General features: G+C 44.8%; 1 protein-coding gene across 1 annotated transcript in view; it reads left to right on the forward strand.

The window, feature by feature from the left end:
* ZFYVE27 (zinc finger FYVE-type containing 27) overlaps positions 1-21,829 on the forward strand; it is a 198,841-nt gene that overhangs the window by 22,709 nt on the left and 154,303 nt on the right. Inside the window, exons 3-6 of the mRNA XM_030202901.1 lie at positions 3,823-3,893; positions 10,039-10,225; positions 13,080-13,175; positions 21,420-21,532. Of these exons, the coding sequence (XP_030058761.1) occupies positions 3,823-3,893; positions 10,039-10,225; positions 13,080-13,175; positions 21,420-21,532 (467 nt within the window). The remainder of the gene's footprint in view (positions 1-3,822; positions 3,894-10,038; positions 10,226-13,079; positions 13,176-21,419; positions 21,533-21,829) is intronic.

Raw genomic sequence — 21,829 nt, forward strand, 5'->3', positions numbered from 1 at the left:
GGCCCACGGCAGACTGGCATCGGATGCCTTCCTCCTGGATTGGGGGGAGGGCCTGCTGTATGCTTATCCTCCCATTCCTCTGGTGGGGAAGACTTTGTTGAAACTCAAGCAAGACCGAGGCACCATGATTCTGATTGCTCCTTTTTGGCCGCGTCAAATCTGGTTCCCTCTTCTTCTGGAGTTATCCTCCGAAGAACCGTGGAGATTGGAGTGTTTTCCGACCCTCATCACGCAGGACGAAGGGGCTCTTCTGCATCCCAGCCTCCGGTCCCTGGCTCTCACGGCCTGGATGTTGAGAGCGTAGACTTTGCCTCTTTGGGTCTGTCAGAGGGTGTCTCCCGCATCTTGCTTGCTTCCAGGAAAGATTCCACTAAGAGGAGTTACTTCTTTCTGTGGAGGAGGTTTGCCGTCTGGTGTGACAGCAAGGCCCTAGCTCCTCGCTCTTGTCCTACACAGACCCTGCTTGAATACCTTTTGCACTTGTCTGAGTCTGGTCTCAAGACCAACTCTGTAAGAGTTCACCTTAGCGCAATCAGTGCATACCATTACCATGTGGAAGGTAAGCCGATCTCAGGACAGCCTTTAGTTGTTCGCTTCATGAGAGGTTTGCTTTTGTCAAAGCCCCCTTTCAAGCCTCCTACAGTGTCATGGGATCTCAATGTCGTTCTCACCCAGCTGATGAAACCTCCTTTTGAGCCACTGAATTCATGCCATCTGAGGTACTTGACCTGGAAGGTCATTTTCTTGGTGGCAGTTACTTCAGCTCGTAGAGTCAGTGAGCTTCAGGCCCTGGTAGCCCAGGCCCCTTACACCAAATTTCATCATAACAGAGTAGTCCTCCGCACTCACCCTAAGTTCTTGCCAAAGGTCGTGTCGGAGTTCCATCTGAACCAGTCAATTGTCTTGCCAACATTCTTTCCCCGTCCTCATTCCTGCCCTGCTGAACGTCAGCTGCACACATTGGACTGCAAGAGAGCATTGGCCTTCTACCTGGAGCGGACACAGCCCCACAGACAGTCCGCCCAATTGTTTGTTTCTTTTGACCCCAATAGGAGGGGAGTGGCTGTAGGGAAACGCACCATATCCAATTGGCTAGCAGATTGCATTTCCTTCACTTACGCCCAGGCGGGGCTGGCTCTTGAGGGTCATGTCACGGCTCATAATGTCAGAGCCATGGCTGCGTCGGTAGCCCACTTGAAGTCAGCCTCCATTGAAGAAATTTGCAAAGCTGCGACGTGGTCATCTGTCCACACATTCACATCTCATTACTGCCTGCAGCAGGATACCCGACGCGACAGTCGGTTCGGGCAGTCAGTTCTTCAGAACCTGTTTGGGCTTTAGGATCCAACTCCACCCCCCGAGGGCCCTGTTTGTTCTGTTCCAGGCTGCACTCTCAGTTAGTTGGTAAATTTTTTAGGTCAATCTCAGTTATGTCCTCGCCGTTGCGAGGCCCAATTGACCATGGTTCTTGTTTTGAGTGAGCCTGGGGGCTAGGGATACCCCATCAGTGAGAACAAGCAGCCTGCTTGTCCTCGGAGAAAGCGAATGCTACATACCTGTAGAAGGTATTCTCCGAGGACAGCAGGCTGATTGTTCTCACAAACCCGCCCGCCTCCCCTTTGGAGTTGTGTCTTCCCTTGAAGTGTATTGTCTTGCTACATACTGGACTGGCCGGCTCGAGCCGGTTTCGGGTGGGAAGACGGCCGCGCATGCGCGGTGCGCGCGGGCGCGCGAGAGCTAGCAAAGGACTTTGCTAGGAAGATTCCGATTGGAGGGGCTGCCGAGGACGTCACCCATCAGTGAGAACAATCAGCCTGCTGTCCTCGGAGAATACCTTCTACAGGTATGTAGCATTCGCTTTACGCTTGGGTGCTGATAGTGATCAGAGGGAATGTAAACTTTGTGATCAAATATTGCCACGAGCATGAAGAGATCCTCTCAATCGCCTTCAAGAGAATTTCAAAAGTGCAGAAAGAAGGCTTTCACCTGCTTCTTGAAAAGAACTTAATCCTTTAGAATATCTATTCAACTTTTGCATTTCTTTTGATCCAAAAAAATCTGGTATGTTAGATGCAGAAAAGGACTTTAGCAAATTAGCTTGCTCATGTGTACAGTTCTGCTTTGAACAAGTAAATGCTCTTCTCAACTCCAGGGTCAAGTCTTATCAAATTAAGAGCTAGTTAATTCCTGGAGGAATTCTACGCAACTGCACAATACAGAATTTTCCTCAGAATTCCCCACCTGTGCAGAATTTTGCATTTACTGCACAGATTTCTGTGCAGGCACTGGTGTGAGGGGCTTTTCTCATTCCTTCCCCAAGAAATTGCAGTGGCAAGAGGAGAAGGTGAGTGGCTCAACATCGGGTCACATCTTCCTGCTCTGCTGCCTTAGGTGGGTCAAATGAAAGTGAGGTCTAGGCAGAGGAAGAGAGAGTGGCCTGATGTGCAGGTGTTCAACTCATCTTGCTGCTGTGATATTGGTAGGGAGCAGTGGGAAGCTGGAGCAAGCAGTGGATAGGTGTGCCATGGGGGCAAGGTCACTGAAGTGAGGTAGGGTGCATGAGGGGTGAGGAGGCAGCTGAAGCAAGTAGGTGAAGTTGTAGCGTGGAGGTAGAGGTTGTTGGGGCAACAGGGACGGTTGGCCACTAGAGCAAGCTGAGGGGGTGTTAGGATAGGGGTTGCTGGAGCAAGGTGGGGGTGTGTACCATGGGGATGGGGGATTGCTTGTGCAAACTTGAGATGGAGAGTAACTGGAACAAGCTGGAGGATGTGTGTGTGTGACATGGAGGTGGGGATCTATGAAGCAAGCTAGATAAATAATGGGGAGAATAATGGGGAGGGGGAGAAATGAGGAGATGTGTGTGAGGGGAAGTATGTGTTGGAGGTGGGAGGGGAGTAAGATGGAGAAGTGGGGTCTATGTCTGGGAGATTGGGGAGAAGGAGAGGTGGGGTAAGTGAACATGAGAATAGCCATGTTCATTCAAGGGAACCTTGGGAATACACAGAATTGGAGATCTTCTTCCTGGGAGTTGGAGAGAGAATGGGGAGGCAGGGAAGGCTAAGGGGTGCACAGAGAGACTTGATAGAGGAATTCAGAACAAAAAATTCACAAATGAAGTATGCAGAATTTTCTACATTTTTGCGCAGAAATTTACATTTTTAATGCATAATTCTCCCAGGAGTGGCTAGTACAGCGATAGAGGCTCTGTTAAGTCTGCCTCATAGAATACCATCTCCAACATAGCTTACTTGTTCCTCACTTCATATTTAATACTGAACATTATTGTTTGGATCAAGCTTCAGCACAGGACATTACCTTTGGTCAAGTCTAACCCTACAAGCCAACAACTCTTGCAATTGATTATGTTCGCTGCTCTAAAGACTAGAATGATATCAAATGGAGCAGTCCTAAGCTTGGAAGTCACCCACTTGTGTTCCTCACTCAGTCCTGCTTGTTAATGGAAAAAGCAGTGTTGCTTACCTGTAACAGATATTGTCCGTAGACAGTAGAATTGATAAGGCACACAACTCTTTCCATCTCCCTGAGAGTTTGCTTATGCTGAGCTTTGAAACCAATGGAAAAGCTGAGGAGACCACTGTGCACTGGAAGGGCCAGGCATGCTTAGAACCTTACACTAAGTTCTGAAGTGTGGGAGAGCAGTTCCATCCTGGAACCATCGGATGATGTCAACCCCTTATATGATAGTATGTGGTATGCCTTGTAGTAAATCTCAAGCTCTTGATATACTAGTTTAAAAATGGCCTATGGTTTTATTTTGAGACCTTGTTAGATAATATTATAGCAATAATTCTTTCTTTGTAGGTGGCAGATGCCCATATGCTCTCTTCTGACTTGCTTTACCCTTAATTTCCTGCTGCTCACACTACATAAAGGTAAGAGTTTTAGCATAATTACAAATGGGTACAGAAGTGATTACCAACTGATTAGGTGTTATAGGGGGTTGGAGCCAGTATCTGTGTGTACTGCACCAGGGGAAGATAATTCCCCTCTTTCCCCTTCCCCTCTCTTTAAAATTTGAGCTCACTTTAGTTGTGAGGCGAGGAGGTAGCATGGGGCAGAAGTGCTGGTTCTCCTAAGGATCTTCTGGGGCTGGGTAATTGGTCAGTCAATATGGGGATGAGGAGGCCAGGGAGCCAAAGCATCTCTAGACAGAAATATTGGGGATGGCAATAAGAGGAAGGCCAGAGTGACATTTCTATACATTGTGTTCACCTCCACATCACTGCCCTCCCCCTGCCTTTAAACTAACCATGAAAAACACTAAAGAAAATCTCCCAAGAGCTTTCTGTGCAAAAAGAGCTCTCTCTCCCCCCCCTCCCCCCGTGCCTAGTATCAGCCATCCACGAATCTACTATTGTAACTGATGGTTGAATGATGCTAATTCTTCTACATGGGATTGAAGTCTGTATTCTATATAGGACTGGACAGCATCTCAGTTTACAATCTGCACCTTCAGTTCTGTAACACACAATTGCTCGACATTGGAGGTAAGACCATTACTTTTATAACTCACCATACCATACTCGTCTCGGGCACAGTAACACACTTGCCTGCCAGAACCTATACAAGAAACTTATAACATCATAATTTCCAGAACTCAAATTACAACAGCTCTGCTTTTGAAAAGAGGATACTGCAAATATTTCACCAGGTCCTAAAGCATTAATACACTGGCCATTGGGAAAACAAAGCAAGCATCACTACCCTGAGTGCCAGCTGTGTGGGTGCAGTAGGGGCTGAGCAGCATCGATATTGAGCAGACACCTCCGTTGTGTCCGTGAAGGGGTAATGACTGAGTTTAGCAACCCCTGTCAAATCCCTGTCATTTAAAAAAGTTGCTTCTTATGATCCTTGTTGCAGACTGCCTACACAAAAAACTATACATACAAAACATGGATAGATCCTCACTTAATACAAAATAAAGGACTGCAAATCAAGAATAAAAAAAGGAAATGTGAACCCCTCAAAAAGCTCACTCTAGGACCTGTACAACAATACTAGTAAAAGAGAAATAGAAATGCATTTCCTCCTGTACTATGCAAAAATAGATACATATCTCCTAAAGTTGACACATTCTAGTCATTAAGGGGCTTATTTTTGAAACAGAAAAGCATCCCAAAAGTTTTTTTTTTTTTTTTTGCCAAAACGTCCAAATTGCTATTTTGAAGATGTTTTTCTATGCAGTTCGTATGCATTGCATCCAATTCACAAAGGGGCATGTTGGAGGCAGGATTTCTGCCATAATGGAACAAAGCAAAAATGTCTAGGGCTAAAAGTCTACTCCTGTTTCAGTCACACCTAGGTCACAAAAAGGTGCCCTAAATGACCATTGGAGGGATTAAGGCATGATTCCTCCCCTTACTTCTTAGTGGTCACTGACCCCCCCCCCCCCCCCCCCCCCCCCCCCCCCCCCCCCCGAGATGTGAAAGAAACAGTGCATACCAGACTCTATGACAGCTTCAAATGTTATGGTGAGTCCCATTAGAGCAGCAAGCAGGTCCCTGGAGTAGCCTAGTGGTTGATGCAGTGCACTGCAGAGAAGGAGACCTAGGCCCATATCTCACTCTAACTGATACACGTGTGGTAGAAAGTGTGAGCCCTCCAAAGCCCACCAAAAACCTACAGTACCTACATATAGTGCAATTGGGCAGTTCAGGAAGGAGCTGAAATCACTCTTTTTTACAAAGGCGTTTCAAGTCACGATGTAGGAGGCTTCTCACTGTACACTGTTAGTTGCAGTGTTTGTCTTTTGATATGTGCTGTCTCAGTGCTGCTGATTACAATATAAGGGGGTAATGGTGAGATGTATACTTGGGACCTTTTATGTGAAATCCACTGTAGTGCCCCCTAGGATGCCCCATTGCTCTTCTGGGGTGTCTGTGTGGCCAGTCTTCGAAGAATTCTGGCCCCCCCGTACGTCCCAATGACTTGTTTTTGTGTATTTTTCTCTTGGGCTTTTTTTTTTTAATGGTCCAAAAAGATAGATACACTGAGCACAAAAACATCTTGCAAATGGCCATTTTTGAAACAAAAAGGTAGATGTTTTTCTGGTATAAAAATCGCTGTGTTTGCCACTTAATTTTTAAACGTTTTCAGCAAAATGCCCAAAATTGGATTTAGATGTCATATTGAAAATGCCCCTCTAAATATTTCTTTGGTTGTCTGGGCATTTTAATTTCCTAATTGGGTTGGTGCCAGTCTCTTTCACTTTCCTTGTGGTGATTTCCTAACTTTTTTTTCCAAGGTCTTCTTTCCTTTTCTTTTCTTCCCTCCCGTCTTTCCTTCATCTGACACTGATCCTCCCTTTTCTTTTTCCATTTTTTTATCTCTCCGCCCAGGGTTTTGTCCTCTAATCATCAATCCCCCACTTCCTTCCTTGATTCCTTTTCTCCCTATGTCTTTTGGCCACTCCCCAGTTCCCCTTTTCTGTCCTCTGCATCCACCCACTTCATCTGCCTTCCTCTAACTCTCATTCCCTCAACAGACCCAGCTCTTTCCCTATCACTGAACCCCTTCTGACATGTAGGCCTTTTCTTCTTTTTCTTCCCCCCTACTTAGCTTTCCTTTCTTCCTCTTTCAAATACACACACACACCTTTTGTAAACACAATTTTACCGGCTTCTTATACACACATTTGCACATATTTTATAAAGTGTACACATAACCGACAACTCCTCCCATGAGGATGCCTCCACTCAAGTCATATAAATTATGCGCATAAATTTACAGGCTAGAATTCTCAGTTTAGTGTTCGTTTTGGACCTATCTTTGACTTAGGAAAACCAGATTGGAAGATTGGTTAAAAAAGCATTTCCCTTCACTAAAATGAGGGTGCAGAGTGTGGTGGGAGCTGCTGGGCTGCAATATTTGGAACAATAGTGGCAGTAGTATGACCAATTTAATGAACAATACAAAGACGCTCCATACTTATTTTGAGCAAGTTCTAAAGCAGTGTTGAGAGGTTCTTTCATTGCCAACACTGCCCGGAGAGCTAAGAGGCAGATTGCTGCCCTGGTAAAGTTGATGGAGCAATTGTAAACCTTCTGGAAAGCCAAGATAAGGGGTTCTGTTAACTTGTAGGTTCTATGTAGGAATCCATAGCAGTCCAGCTTATTCTCTTCTCCCAATTGATTGACATTTCATAGGTAGGGTTGGTGCAGTTTGAGCTCTTAAACTTGGTGCTGGTATGGGAGGCTTCTGAATGTCCATGTGCAGGGTTTTGTGTCACACCAGAATTTGATTTTCTTTTTCTATGATGAGTTTTAAAGTGAAAGATCCTATTTTTACTCTTCACATGTTTATCGTTTATTAGCTTTTGCTATCCTGCCATTGTTGCAAATGCAAATCATAGTGGCTAACAAAATACAAATAACAGCATTTAGGAAAAGAACTCCATAATAATAATAAAAAAGTAAAAGACCACCCATAACATGCAATCATCATCCTTAAGTTACTAAGGGGTCCTTTTACAAAGCCATTGACCTAGCAGCATTCACAGTTTCGGGAATAACATGTATAGAATGTTTGTACATTTGGGAAGCTGCCAGGTGCCCTTGACCTGAATTGGCCGCTGTCGGGAACAGGATGCTGGGCTTGATGGGCCTTTGGTCTTTTCCCAGTATGGCATTACTTATGTACCCGTGCGGTAATCATGTAGTGTGCGCCAATGAGGCTGTTCTGCTGATTACTGCTGGGAATGCCCCCCACGGGAGAAAATAGAAAAATATTTTCTACCGCAGGATTCATCGTGTGCCAAACTCGTAATTACCCCGGCGGTAGTGCCGATTTGGCGCTCGCTACCCGTGTGTTAGTCCTCTCGCAGCTTTATAAAAGGGCCCTTAAAACAGTAACACATTAAAAACAAAGAAACAGTAATTATACATACATTTCTCAACCTCTGGTCTCTGGTAGTTCCCTATGTGTGCCATTGAATGAAAGCTTGACTCTGTTATTATCATTGGTCATAAAAAACCTTAATTATTTTTAATAAGTAATGTGCACCAAGATACATTTATGAAAACTTGCAAATCATCCTTTTTTTCTTTATCATAAAGTATTTTAAAACAAGAAAACCAAGCTCTTAGCTTAAATGTCAGAGTCCCAATGGGGATCTCCGTTTCACTTATTATAAGCTTCTTCAGGGAAACTAAGCGCAAGCCACCATAGATTTAAATCTTGATGATTTTTTTTGCAAACAAAGTGGCATATAATGTTTTCATAAAGGAGGTTTTTTATGACCAGTGATAATAACGGAGTCAAGCTTATGCTGACACATTGCTGACATAAGAAGAGTGTCACAGCAGACTTTTGAGGTCTTTTTCCTCTTTTTATTAATGAGATTTTTAATGGTTATTGTGCTGTTAGTTAAATTATGATTTCAGCTTTTATTTGGTGTTTTGATACTAAACTCTTTGAGGTTGCTGAAAAATGTCCCTATTTTTGCTTTGGATTATTATTAGTAATCACCATTTTTGGGGGTATGTAATTTCACTTTTTGATCCTTTGGTGTGTGTTCTGTATTGTAGGCCACACACACCGCACTGCTTTGCTTAGCATTGAGTTCAAAAAGTTTCCCTGTGATCCCATCAGACCACAAAACCTTTTCCCACATGGTTGCAGTGTCCCTGAAGTGATCTTTGCAAATGCTATGCAGCACATGATATGGGTCTACTTTTGCAGTGACCCCTTTATTGCTAGCTTTCCATACAACCCATGTTTGTGGAGTAATCTTGAAACTATTAAAGTCATTCTGGCCGATATTTAAAGCGAGTTAACTGGCTAGGAATGGCCGCTGAACGGTTAACTCGCTTGTGTGCATCTATCCAGTCATTTTCAGTGGCACTTAACCGGTTAGTATCGCTGAACATGACCGGTTAGTGCCAAAGTGGAAGCTGGCAACTTCGAGGGTGTTCCAGGGACATTTCAGAGTCGGAGTCCAGTTAGCTCCCGATATTCAGAGCTAACCGGCCATGTTTAGCGCATAAATAGTCGTCCTGTCTTTATGTGCTAGCTCATGGCTGGTTAAGTCTGAATATTGACTTAACCAGACATGCACTAACCAGTTTTTTAAAAAAGTGGAAAGTCAATGCCAAAACCCGCATAGGGCCCAGCATTGAATTTCCAGTTTTAGCACCAGCGGTGGACAAAAAAAAACCGCAGTCTGCCGCCAGCTGAATATCGGCCAGAATGTTTTCACTAGTCTCAGCTAGAGACCCCTGTAATTCTTTAAAAATAATTTTAGGCCTCATTGTGACCTTCCTCAGCAGTTTTCTTATCTCACAGTTACATATTTTGGAGGTCTTGGTGGTGCCCAAACTGTTTACCACTTTTTCTTTATAGACCTGAGAGTTCCTCAAGGGATTATCAAACACACTGAGATTTTCATATAGCCTTCTGCTAGTCTGTACTTTTTGAATGACTGTATCCCAGAATTATTTGGCATGCTTAGACTTTTGCTTCAGACTCACTTCATACATTAGAAACAGCTTGATTCTTTATTCAGGAGTATTTCAATGAGCTCAGCTACTGTGATTGGGCACAGATGGGCCCTACTTAATGCATTATCGACCTTGTTAAGGCAGCTTTTGGAACCACAGCTAATTTAGGTTTGCTATAACAAAGGGTGTGAAGACTTATATCATCAAGACTTTTGATATCTTTTTAAATATTTCTTGAATATTTCTATAATTGTTCTTTCACTAGAATACATTGGGCAGAGTAGTGAAACAAACTCCTTCTTTAGTGCATTTTGAATTGTGTTTTTTAGACGGTAAAAAGCAAACTACACACACGGGGGTGAAGACTTTACAAGAAATGGGAAATAGTTGGCACAGTGGGTGACTGGTTGAAGCCACATTACCAAAATATATGCATGTTCTGATGGGCTGAATAATTAACTTATTGGTGGACAGGATTCTTTTCCCAGTGTGGCATTACTTTTAATATTTCAGATGGGTATGTGCCAGTTTATTACTAGACTAGCTAATCTATTCGTTTCCTGTTGGATTAATATTCTAGGTGCTTGGTTCACTGTGTGTGCCCTTTGCATCGCAGTGCCTGCCTTCTTGACGTACCTTCAGGAGATTTCTCAAGCACATCTTTCTGAACCAGAACTGGCCAGAAGGAAATACTATAGTATCCGCCGTGAAGACCTTCAGAAAGTGAAACTTTCCCGTCAGGAAGCTGTAGCTGAGGTCAAAAGTTTGTAAGTACTTTAAATTTTTAAGTACTTAAAATATTTTTCTGAAGAAAAAGCTGAAATACCTAAAGACAACTTGATAAACCAACCTCTTTTCCTAAATACATCTAAAGAGTACGGGAAATTGTATGTTTTTCTACATAGATGTGTAGAATCCTTTTGAACTCTTGTTCTCCCTCTTCAACCTTATTGAACCCCCTCCCCCCTTTCTGAATTCCATTTGGATAAATTCTACATAACTGCATAGCAGAGAATATGTGCAGAATTCCCTTCGTATGATGACTTTTCCTATTTGGCTGAGGGGAGGTGGGTAGAGAAATACCGGCATCTGTAGACCTGTGGGGAAGGGAGTATGCAGAAAGTGTGAGTTGGGCTAGAAGGCCAGGAAGGAGATAGGCCAGGGGTGGCCCAAGGCAATCTGCTGCCTGAGATGGTGCCCCCAGAGTCCAACATCTCTCCCTTCACACACACCCTCTCTCTCTCCCCCAACTACCTCCGTCACCCCCCCCCCCCCCCCGGCCATGCACTGGGTTCTCCCCCTTCCTTTCTCATCCCCCTTCCCCAGGTCTACCTTTTTTTTTCATTTTCCAAAAGTCTGCGGTAGCAACGATTCCCATAAGCTGCCCTGCCGCCATCATCGGCTTCTTCTCTCTACTGCAGCCTGCCTCTCTTATATAATTTCCTGTTTCCTCAAAGGTGGGCCGCAATATAGAGAAAAAGCCAGTGCCAGCAGCAGGGCAGTGTAAGGGAATTGCTGTTGCTGAGAAATTTTGAAAAACAAAAAGAGAAGGTAGACTCGAGGAAGGGGGTTGAGAAAGGAAGTGTGTGTGTGTGGAGGGGGGGGGGAGAGAAGCCAGACTCTGCCCTCCCCTTCTTCCATGTCCAGCATTTCTCCTCTCTCCCCTCACCCTCCATGTCCAGAATTTCTCCTCTCCCATTCCCCTACATCTGTGTCCAGCATTTCTACTCTCACCCCTCTCCTCCATATTCAGAATTTCTCCTCTCCCCCTCCCCTCCATCTGAGTCCAGCATTTCTCCTCTCACCCCTCCCCTCCATGTTCAGCATTTGTCCTCTCTTCTCTTCCCTCCCCTCCCCTCCATCCATGTCCAGCATTTCTTCTTACCCCCTCCTCTCCATCCATGTCCAGCATTTCTCCTCTCTTCCCTCCCCACATCCATATCCAGCATTTCTTCTTACCCCCTTCCCTTCATCCATGTCCAACATTTCTTCTCCCTCTCCTTCCCTCCATGTCCAGAATTTATTCTTTCCCCTTCCCTCCATCCATGTCCAGGATTTCTTCTTACTCCCTCCTTTCCATCCATGCCTAGCATTTCTCCTCTTTCTCCTCCCCTCCATGTCCAGAATTTCTCTCCTCCTCCACTCCATCCATGTTCAGCCTTTTTCTTTCTCCTCTCCATATCCAGAATTTCTCCTTTCCCCCCTCTTCCCTCCATGTGCAGCATTTCTCCTCTCTCCTCCCCTCCTCTACATTCATGTCTAATATTTCTCCTCCCCTCCTCTTCATTCATGTTCAGCATTTCTCCTTCCAGCTCCCCTCCTCTCCTCTCCATCCATGTCCAGCTTTTCAACTCTCACCTCCCCTACACCTCCATCCATATACAACATTTCTTCTTATCCCCTCCATCCTTGTCCAGCATTTCTTCCCTCCATCCATGTCCAACATTTCTCCTCTTCCCTTCCTCTCCTCTCCATCCATGTCTGGCATTTCTTCCTTCTCCCTCCCTTCCCCTGCATGTCCAGCACTTCTCCTCTCTCTCCTCCCCTCCATCTATCAGCATTTCTTCTCCCATCTCTCCCCTCCATCCATGTCCAGCATGTCTCCTCTCACCCATCACCTACATCCAGGTCCAGCATTTCTCCTCTACTCTCTCCCCTCTCCTCCATCCATGTCCAGCATTTCTCCCCTCCCCTCTTCATCCATGTCCAGCATTTCTCCTCTGTCCCCTCCCCTCCATACATGTCCAGCATTTCTCCCCTCCCTCCGACCTACCCACCCAACCTTATCCACTTTCTCTATTTCCTCACCTCCCTCGGTCCAACATCGCCCCCTGCCACCCAGTATTTGTCCTCAAACCTTCCTCCCTCTCTTGCTGCCTGCCTCTAAGAGTCCGTACCCCCAGCAGTAAACAGACAGTACTAGGCCGGCACCATCGCTAACTTCAGCAGTAAGCAGCCTTCATGCCCACGCGCTCAGTAAGGTCCTGTTGGTTCCACCCTCTCTGACACGTATGCATCAGAGGGGTGGTACCAACAGGACCTCCAGGAGCGGATAGGCTTGAAGGTTCCTCTCTGCTGAAGTTAGTGTTGGTGCCAGGCCTAGTACTGTCTGATTATTGCCGGGGGCCCGTACTCTCAGAAGCAGGCAATGGGAGAGGGAAACGGGATTAGCCCTATGGCGACGCCTGTAATGAGGAGCAGGTAAAAAGGTCCCGGTACCAGCACAAAAAAAGCCCTGGATATATTGAGACAAATAAACATAAACAGCAGCAGAAATTCAAACTATGCTGTGCTGAAGAACAGGAGGATAAACTGGTGGTTGCTCTGGAGAACCTGCATATTAAAAGAGTATTTGTTATTGATCATCTCCCAGCCTCCATTGCCTATTGAGAACATGATTTCCAAATGTGATTACCTATGTGCATATTCTGACCACTTTCCTGTTCTTGTTCCTCTGTCATCCTTTCTGTCTTCCTACTGCAAGGTCTATTGTGTTAACTTTCTTTTGCTTGTGTAAGATCAACCTGGATTACAAGGACTAATAGTTGGAGTTAAAGGATAAGTATGTATGATTGGATAACAAGTTACTTGTTAGAATTTTTCATTGTCTTTTTCTTTCAGTTTAATTCAGCTGGAGGGTTTATTAAACATGATGTGTAGCAATTGCGAGATGGTGTACAGTCTCCTGTACTGGAAGAACCCAGCTTTATCATTTCAGTAAGTTGCAGGAATGTGGAATTTTGAAATCCCTATGAATAGTTTTAGCCTGTGTGACTTGCACTTTGTACTCTGGTCTAAATTCAGTGAATGGGCGCCAAAGAAAATGCATGCTGTACACTATTCTAAAAACAGTGCTCCGAATTGGGTGACAGGTATAGAATAGCGATCCATACCCAGCTTTTAGGCTCAAAGATTTATACTAGCTGAACACAGGTGTAAATCCCCGTACCTACATTAGGCTTAGATCCCTCGGATTCTATAATAGTGCGCGAATCTTTAGTGAATGCTCCGACCTGCCCATGCCCCTCCCATGGCCATGCCTCCTTTTCAGTTGTGCGTGCATCTTTATAGAATAGCGCTAGCAAGAGCCGTGTGCAAATCCAAATTGGTGCAAATTAAAGTCAGTAATTGATAGCACCCAATTATTGGTTCTAATAGGCTCTTTACTCAAATTGCACATGCAAATTGGGCACATGCCCAAATTTACTTGCACAGTTTTTTTTTAAAATTTGTATGAAGTCTTTATTTACCATTAAAACATAACAAAAGGCTCATTGAGCAAAGCTTACAGTGCACTGTTTCTTGGTTTATACAAGCAAGCAAAAGCACCTGGTGCACCATTATCCTACAGTTTTAACATCCATATAATAACCTCAATTAACTTCAAAATTTTTTTTATTTTTACACATAAATTTATCCCCTTCACTATACCTTCCCCTCCCCCCACCACATCCCTCCAACCCAACCGTCCCAAAGAAAAGCCTCTTGAAAACTTCCACCCATGCACAACTCTCATAACTCACACTAGTCACACTGAGCACTGAGAATGAAAAGTTTCCATACCGAATGCCATTTTACTTGTACAGTTTTAAGCAGCATTTATAGAATTTCCTTGCATGTTCCAAGCATAGGAGCCAACTTTTCAAAATTATTGGGGGTGCTAAGCCCAATGAAAAGAACACCTCTCTGGACACATACAAGGAATTTTCTCAATAGTGGGGGTGCTCAAGCACCCACAGCACCCACAGAGTCGGCTCCAATGGTTCCAAGTAATCATCAGAATTTTCAAATCTGCCTGTAACCACTGCATGGAATGGATCCTCTTAAAGGCCAAGCCAGCTCTTTGTATGCGGCGGTAAAAGTGGAAGCATCATGTTCTTTTGAAAATGTCTTCTTTTAGATGGCTTTGGGGCCTTAATGCCTGAATTAGCACTTAGAGGTTAACCTAGTAACACATAAAAACTACCATGGACCATCTAGTCTTACCAGCAAGATGGCTAGAATCAGAACTGCTGCTCTGTGCCTTTGTTCAGAATTGTACCTGCCGCTCTGTACAGATTTCAGCCCTCCATATCATTTGCTTTGCTTTGATCCCATTCTCTTACTGAATAGGGGTCCTCTGTGTGTATCCCACTCCAGCTGTTCTAAGCAGCCGCTTAGATTTAGGCATTCAGAATGCACGTAAATGCTAGTATTCAAATCATGTATGCATATGTTGACACACAAGTGCGTAAAGACCATGTATGCAATCTAGGCATGAGCATTTATACCAGCTCTATGGCTAGTTTAAGTGATTGCGCCTAAAATATAGCTACGCTTTTGACTTACACATATTCACTAGAGGGCATAAAGCTTTTTGAGCCAGATTCTATAAATGGCGCTGAAAATTAGGCACTGGGAAAAATTCACTCTCAGTGCTATTCAATAAGGGGCACAACGGGATGAGTGCCCTTTATTGAATAGCGGTTAGTGCGGATTTCCACACTCATCATTGGATGTGAGGACTTATGCCTGCTGAAACCTGGTGTAAATCCTGGCACTGAACTTGGGTGCGGATCTCCATTATTCTATAACACTGCGCCTAAATCTTGTGATCTGCCCATGGCCACACTCCCTTTTGAGTTGCGTGCGATCCAATTTAGACGTCCGTTGCTATAGAATAGCACACAGCCAGAGCTGCGCGAAGATCATAATTAACGCCAATTAAATGTTTTGTTAACTTCAATAATAAAATTATTGGAGCCTAGTAACGAATCTGGGATCAATGCCCAATTTTAGGTGCCAAAATTTGAGCACCCTTTATAGAATACAAGGGTTTGTGAATTGTGTTTTTAAGTGCCTACTTACTAAGCAGCATTAGGTGATTAATTTGGTTCATGGGCTAGATTCAGTAAATGGCATCCAAAGTTTGGCACTGGGATGATCTGCGCTAAAGTAGTATTCTGGAAAGGGTGCTCTGTTAGCTTGTAATTGACTAATTAGTTTAGTTGTGGATCTGGGATTTGCACCCAAATTTGGGCGACCTATACAGAATCTGGAGTCAAATGACTAATGCAGTGGCTCCCAAACCTGGTCCTGGAGGCACCCCAGCCAGTCAGGTTTTCAGGATACTTACAATGAATATTCATGAGAGAGATTTGCAAGTACTGCCTCCACTGCATACGAATTTATCTCATTGTGGATATCCTGAAAACCTGACTGGCTGGGGTGCCTCCAGGACCAGGTTTGGGAACCACTGGACTAATGTATGTCCAGATTCAGAAAATGGTGCCAAAAAGTAGGCACCAGGAAAAATTTGCACTCCGTGCTATTCTATAAAGGGTGCCCCGGGCTGAGCATTCTGTATAGAATAGTGCTTAGCACGTATTCCAGTGTCCAACTTTGGTTGCGAGGACTTACCACCAATTGAAACCTAGTATAAATCCTGGTGCACAATGTGGGCACACAGCCCCCAAATTCTATAACACTGTACATAATTCTTTGGAATTCTCCTGACCCAACCATGCCCCTTCCTTAGCCACACCCCCTTTTGGGTTGCACACGAGAGGATTTGGGCACGGATCTTTATAGATCTGCACACAAAAGTAAATGAGAGCCAATTAATGTCAATAATCAATTGTTAAAGGCTCATTCATTTATTTGCACATATAGCTCAGGATTGCGCACAATTTTGGGTGCCATTTATAGAATCCGAGGGTAAATGCCTAACATGGAATTTTATGAAAATGAGGAGCGTGTACACTGTAGCAAAGTTATTCACCTGTAACAAGTGTTCTCCGAGGACAGCAGGCTTCTCACATACCCTCCCACCTCCCCTTGGAGTTTTATTCTTTAGCTATTTTACATGACTGAGGGACCCATGCTTGCGCATGAGGCTGGAATGCACCAGTGCATATGTTGTGAGATGCTTCTAGAAAATTCTACATTAATCTCGCTAGTCAGTATCCATACTGGGCTCCGTCAGATGACATCACCCAGCTGTGAGAATACTTGGCCTGCTGTCCTCGGAGAACACATGCTATAGGTGAGCAATTTTGCTTTTCTGCTGTGGTATTAATGTGTGTTAGTGGTTTGTCCTACATATTAACATTGTAGCTGACTTCCCCCTAGTGCCAATCACTCCCCCATTAGTTACCACAGAGATTTTGTACCTATTATGCCCTGACAAACAGGTCCCTAAATAAGCTGCATTGTTGTGTATTAAAAATGTTTGTAAAGAGTAAGGGGTCATGGACTTGATATACAGCCTAGCTGTGGTACAACCAGTGCTTTCTTTGTAGGAAAAAAGGTACCGGTACTCATGGGCAGGGCCACCACCTATGGCTCCGTCCCTTTGATAGCCACACCCCTTATACCAACCGTGGTGCATATAAACAGGCATCATTGAAATATTATACCAGTATAGGAGAAAAAAATAACTTGAATTTTTTTATTATAAATAATTTCTGTAAGATGTTACAGCTGCAGTATATCCAGTGCAAAATAAGATAGCAGATGTAAATTCTCAAATTGGACATATTCCAAACACTAAAATGAAAATAAAATGATTTTGTCTACCTTTGTTGTCTGGTGACTTTGTTTTTCTGATCATGTCGGTCCCAGTCTCTGATTCTGCTGCTCTCTATCTGTTCCCTTAACTCCGTTTCCAGAGCTTCCTTTCCATTTATTTCTTTACTTTCCACCTTTCTTCTTCATTTGTTGCTCTACATCCATAGGTAAAAGCTGGGTCCTTCGCAGACTTAATTGGAGGAGGTATAGAGTGGATCCAGTCTTTGCCTGTTTTCTCCATCCATGTGCAGTTTTTCTCCTCTTTTCCATTTCCCTCATCTCCGTCAGTATGCATCTCCTTCCTATTTTTCCCTCCCATCCATCCATCCATATGCATCTTCTGTCCTTCCTCTCTCTTCCCTCTCATCCATCCATGTTCAGCATTTCTCCTCTCTCCACCCCTCCATCCATGTTCATCTCACTTCCTCTCCTCCATCCGTGTTCATCTCACTTCCTCTCTCTTCCCTCCCCTCCTCCATGTCCAGCATTTCAACTCTCTTCCCTCCATCCATGTCTAGAATTTCTCGTCTCCCCTAAATCCATGTGCATCTCTGTCTTTCCTCCCCTCCATTCATGTACAGCATTTCTCCTCTCCCCCTCCATTCATGTTCATCTCACTTCCTCTCTCTTTCCTCCCCTCCATCCATGTACAGCATTTCTTCTCTCCCCCTCCATTCATGTTCATCTCACTTCCTCTCTCTTTCCTTCTCTCCATCCATGTCCAGCATTTCAACTCTCTCCCCTCCATACCATCCATGTGCATCTCTTTCTTCTGTCTTCCCTCTCCTCCATCTAAGTCCAGCATTTCTCCTCTCTCCCTTCCCCTCCATCCGTGTGCATCTCCTTCCTCTGTCTTTCTTTCCCTCCAGCATTTCTCTTCCGTGCCCTCCACTCCATCCATGTCCAGCAGTTCTCCTCTCTCCCCTCCATCCATGTGCATCTCCTTCCTGTCTTCCCTTTCCTCCACCCATGTCCAGCATTTCTCCTGCCCTCCCCTCCATCCATCCATGTCCAGCAACTCTCCTCTCTCCCCTGCCCTCCCCTCCCATCCATTCCAGTGATTCTCCTTTGCCCCTATCTTTCCCTCCCATCCATGTCCAGCGATTCTCCTCTCCCCTTTCTTCCCCTCCCATCCATGTCCAGCAATTCTCCTTTCTCCCTTCCCTCCCCTCCCATCCATGTCCATCGATTCTCCTCTCTCCCCTCCCATCCATGTCCAGCGATTCTCCTTTGCCCCTGTTCTTCCCTCCCATCCATGTCCAGCGATTCTTCTCTTTCCCCTGCCCTCCACACCCATCCATGTCCAGCATTTCTCCTCTCTCCCCTCCCCTCCATTCATGTGCATCTCCTTCCTGTCTTCGCTCTCCTCCATCCATGTCCAGCATTTCTCCTGCCCCCCCATCCATCCATCCATCCATGTCCACCAATTCTCCTCTGCCCTCCCTTCCCATCCATGTTCAGCGATTCTCCTTTGCCTCTATCCTTCCCTCCCATCCATGTTCACAGATTCTCCTCTTTCCTTCCCCTCCATGTCCAGCGATTCTACTTTGCCCCCTATCCTCCCCCTCCCTTCCATGTCCAGTGACTCGTCTCAGCCTCCACCTGCCCCTGAGATCATTCCAACTCCATCCCCACCTGCCCGCCTCAGGTCCCCGACTTTCCGTTCTGCCCCCTGCAAATCTTCTATTTAGCCGAAGTCGCAGCGGTGAACCGGCAGCAGTGAAAGCATCAAGCAGGCAGGCTCGCCTCCTCGTCGCTTCCCTGCCCTCTCAGCGTGTCCCACCCTTGCGGAAATTACATCAGAGGAAGGCAGGACGCTGAGAGGGCACGGAAGCGACGAGGAGGCGAGCCTGCCTGCTTGCTGATTTCACTGACGCCGGTTCGCCGCTGCGACTTCAGGTAAACAGAAGATTTGCAGGGGGCAGAACGGAAAGTCGGGGAGCTGAGGGCCGGCAGGTGAGCCAGCCCTCAGAAAAAAGGTGCCGGTATGCCATACCGGCGTGTACCGGCACAAAAAAAGCACTGGGTACAACCAAGGGGTATACATATTCAGTAAGTTACATGGTCAATCTATTAGATCTTCTATCCAGAAATAGGTCAGCATCTTCACGAACATACCTTAACCTGCACCTTCCCAATTGCAAAGGACTAAAGTATAAAACATATCATGCATCTAACTTCCCCTACCTGGGATCCCAACTCTGGAATGCTCTACCCAGATACATTCGATCAATTAGTGAATACCTTCCCTTTAGGAAACTATTGAAACCCCATCTATTCAAACAGATTTACCCAAATGACTTGACCTACCATAAGCAAACATAAGCAACCCATCCATTTACCGGTTCATCTAATCATTAACAACAATGGCTCAGAAATTACTTCCTACCAATCTTCTTACCCTCCATGCTCTTCCCCTACCTCTTCTTCATCGCTCCACTTCCTTACCTATCCCTATCCTTTCTCTCATACCTCTTTTATCCCATTTACCCTTGTTCATTTGTCCAACCACACACCTCCTTTGTTGATTCAGATACTACAGATTGTATTCTCTTGTTGCTATGTAAGCCGCATTGAGCCTGCGATGAGCAGGAAAGCGCGGGATACAAATGTAATAAATAATAAATAAATACAGGTACTTTGTCCCTACTGGGCTCACAATCTGTTTTTGTACCTGGGGCAATGGAGGGTTAAGTGACTTGCCCAGGGTCACAAGGAGCTGCAGTTCCCCAGATTCTCAGCCCACTGCACTATTGGGCTACTCCTTCCAGAGACCAGAGATGCCAATCCCGAGCCAAGCCTCTCATTCTCATTCTCAGGCTAGCATTGGGTGTTTCTTTGCCATTGTGGACCTGCCTGTAAAGGTGATTTTATTCTGTTCCTTTATTTCAAAATAGTTTCTATAAACATGAATTTTATTTTTCGTCTACGCCAAGGTTTTCTTTCTTTGCTAGAGTATGTCATTTCCTTTTAAGCAACCAATGTTTATATAGTGGTGACATTATATAGTGCTGAAAACGTACCTCTTCAAACAAGCTTACCCAAACAACCCAACTTAATTCTTCACCAGCACTATCTATACTCCTACCGTCTCCCCCATGTCTCTACCTATTGTCCTACTCTTTATACCAGGGTTACCTCTGTGATACTTTGAACCAAACTTTATGTTGTCTACCTCTGTGATACTTTGTACCATACTTTGGGTCATCTCTGTGATACTTTGTACCATACTCTGTAAGCCGCACTGAACCTGCTATCGAGCGGGAAAGAGCGGGGTATAAATGCTATAAATAAATAAATAAGCTCTGATATGCTTTCTGGTACTTACTGTATCTTGCTTTACAGCATATAGTAACATAGTAGATGACGGCAGAAAAAGACCTGCACGGTCCATCCAGTCTGCCCAACAAGATAACTCATATGTGATACTTTTTGTGTATACTTACCTTGATTTGTATCTGTATTTTTCAGGGCACAGACCGTATAAGTCTGCCCAGCACTAGTCCCGCTTCCCAACCACCAGCCCCTTGATTTGTATCTGTCTTTTTCAGGGCACAGACCATATAAGTCTGCCCAGCACTAACCCCGCCTCCCAACCACCAGCCCCGCCTCTGCCATCCAATCTCCGCTAAGCTCCTGAGGATCCCTTCCTTCTGAAGCTTAGCGGAGATTGGATTGCACCCTAAACATTATAATGGCTCATTATGGTGGTCAATATGAATAGGTAACTGGCTGGACTCGTGATGGATATTAATCTTCAGAACAGGCCTTGAGTTGGGGGCAAAAGGCTCTATGACATTGATTTTGTATTGAAGTGTACATTTTGGTGTCAGTACAATATTCAAAGTGATCTAACCAGCCAGAAACGTCTCCTGACCGTTAAATTGCTTGATGGAGGCTAGGTGCTTATTTTCAGCAGTACTCACTGCTGAAAATATTCAGTTAACACCCAATGGCCCGGCATTGAATTTCCAGGCATAACACTGGCGATGGTCAGCAAAATGCTGAACGCTGCTGGCTGAGTATCGATCCCTTGGGCTTTGCTGAATTTGGGGTGAGAGTAGCTTATCTTTAACAGTTTCAACCCATCCCATTACCCTCTTTCTCATAGCTCATGTGCAGAGGATGGTTGCCTCAGGACACGTTCCCCTAAAGAGTCTGAGTAGGAGCTATGAACTTGTTTTTGTGCTAGGTTGACTTAGCAATTCTCTGCCCCAAACCATTTTTCTTTTTGATGAGCTTTTTTGCCAAAGATTTAACTGAGGCCTTCCTCGGTTGACCCCTGTTGAGCCTTTCATACACCAACCCCATCAGTGACTGCCTCTCTGCTATCTAACCCCAGGTGGGGATCTGTACCTAGAAAAAAAATTCTGGTTTTATTTTTAACTTCATGTTTCTTTGGTTGTTTCCTAGATTCTATGGAACTATATTAGGCTCTGTTTGCCTTTTATATCTCCTTCCCTTCTGTTGGGTTTTGGTTCTCCTCAACAATACCCTATTTTTCGGCACCAGTGATTTCTGTAGAGGTAAGAATGCAGCACCTCTGATTCTGACTAATCCTTTGCTATTTGGAATCCTGGACCTGTACTCCGATGAATTATTTTCTCTGCACTGTTCTCTGTGGTGGGGAGAAAGGTGTCTAGTAGTTAGAGCAATGGGTTAGGAACCAGGGAGTTCGAATCCTGCTTTTGCCACTGACACTTCTTGTGATCTTGGGTAAATCAGTTTCTCCAAGGACAAGCAGGATATTGTTTCCCACATATGATTGGATCCTAATGTCCGGCCATGTTTATAGTGTAAATTATGCTAAAAATATACCATTC

The sequence above is a fragment of the Microcaecilia unicolor genome, chromosome 5 (assembly GCF_901765095.1).
Source record: "Microcaecilia unicolor chromosome 5, aMicUni1.1, whole genome shotgun sequence".
Taxonomy (NCBI): Eukaryota; Metazoa; Chordata; class Amphibia; order Gymnophiona; family Siphonopidae; genus Microcaecilia; species Microcaecilia unicolor.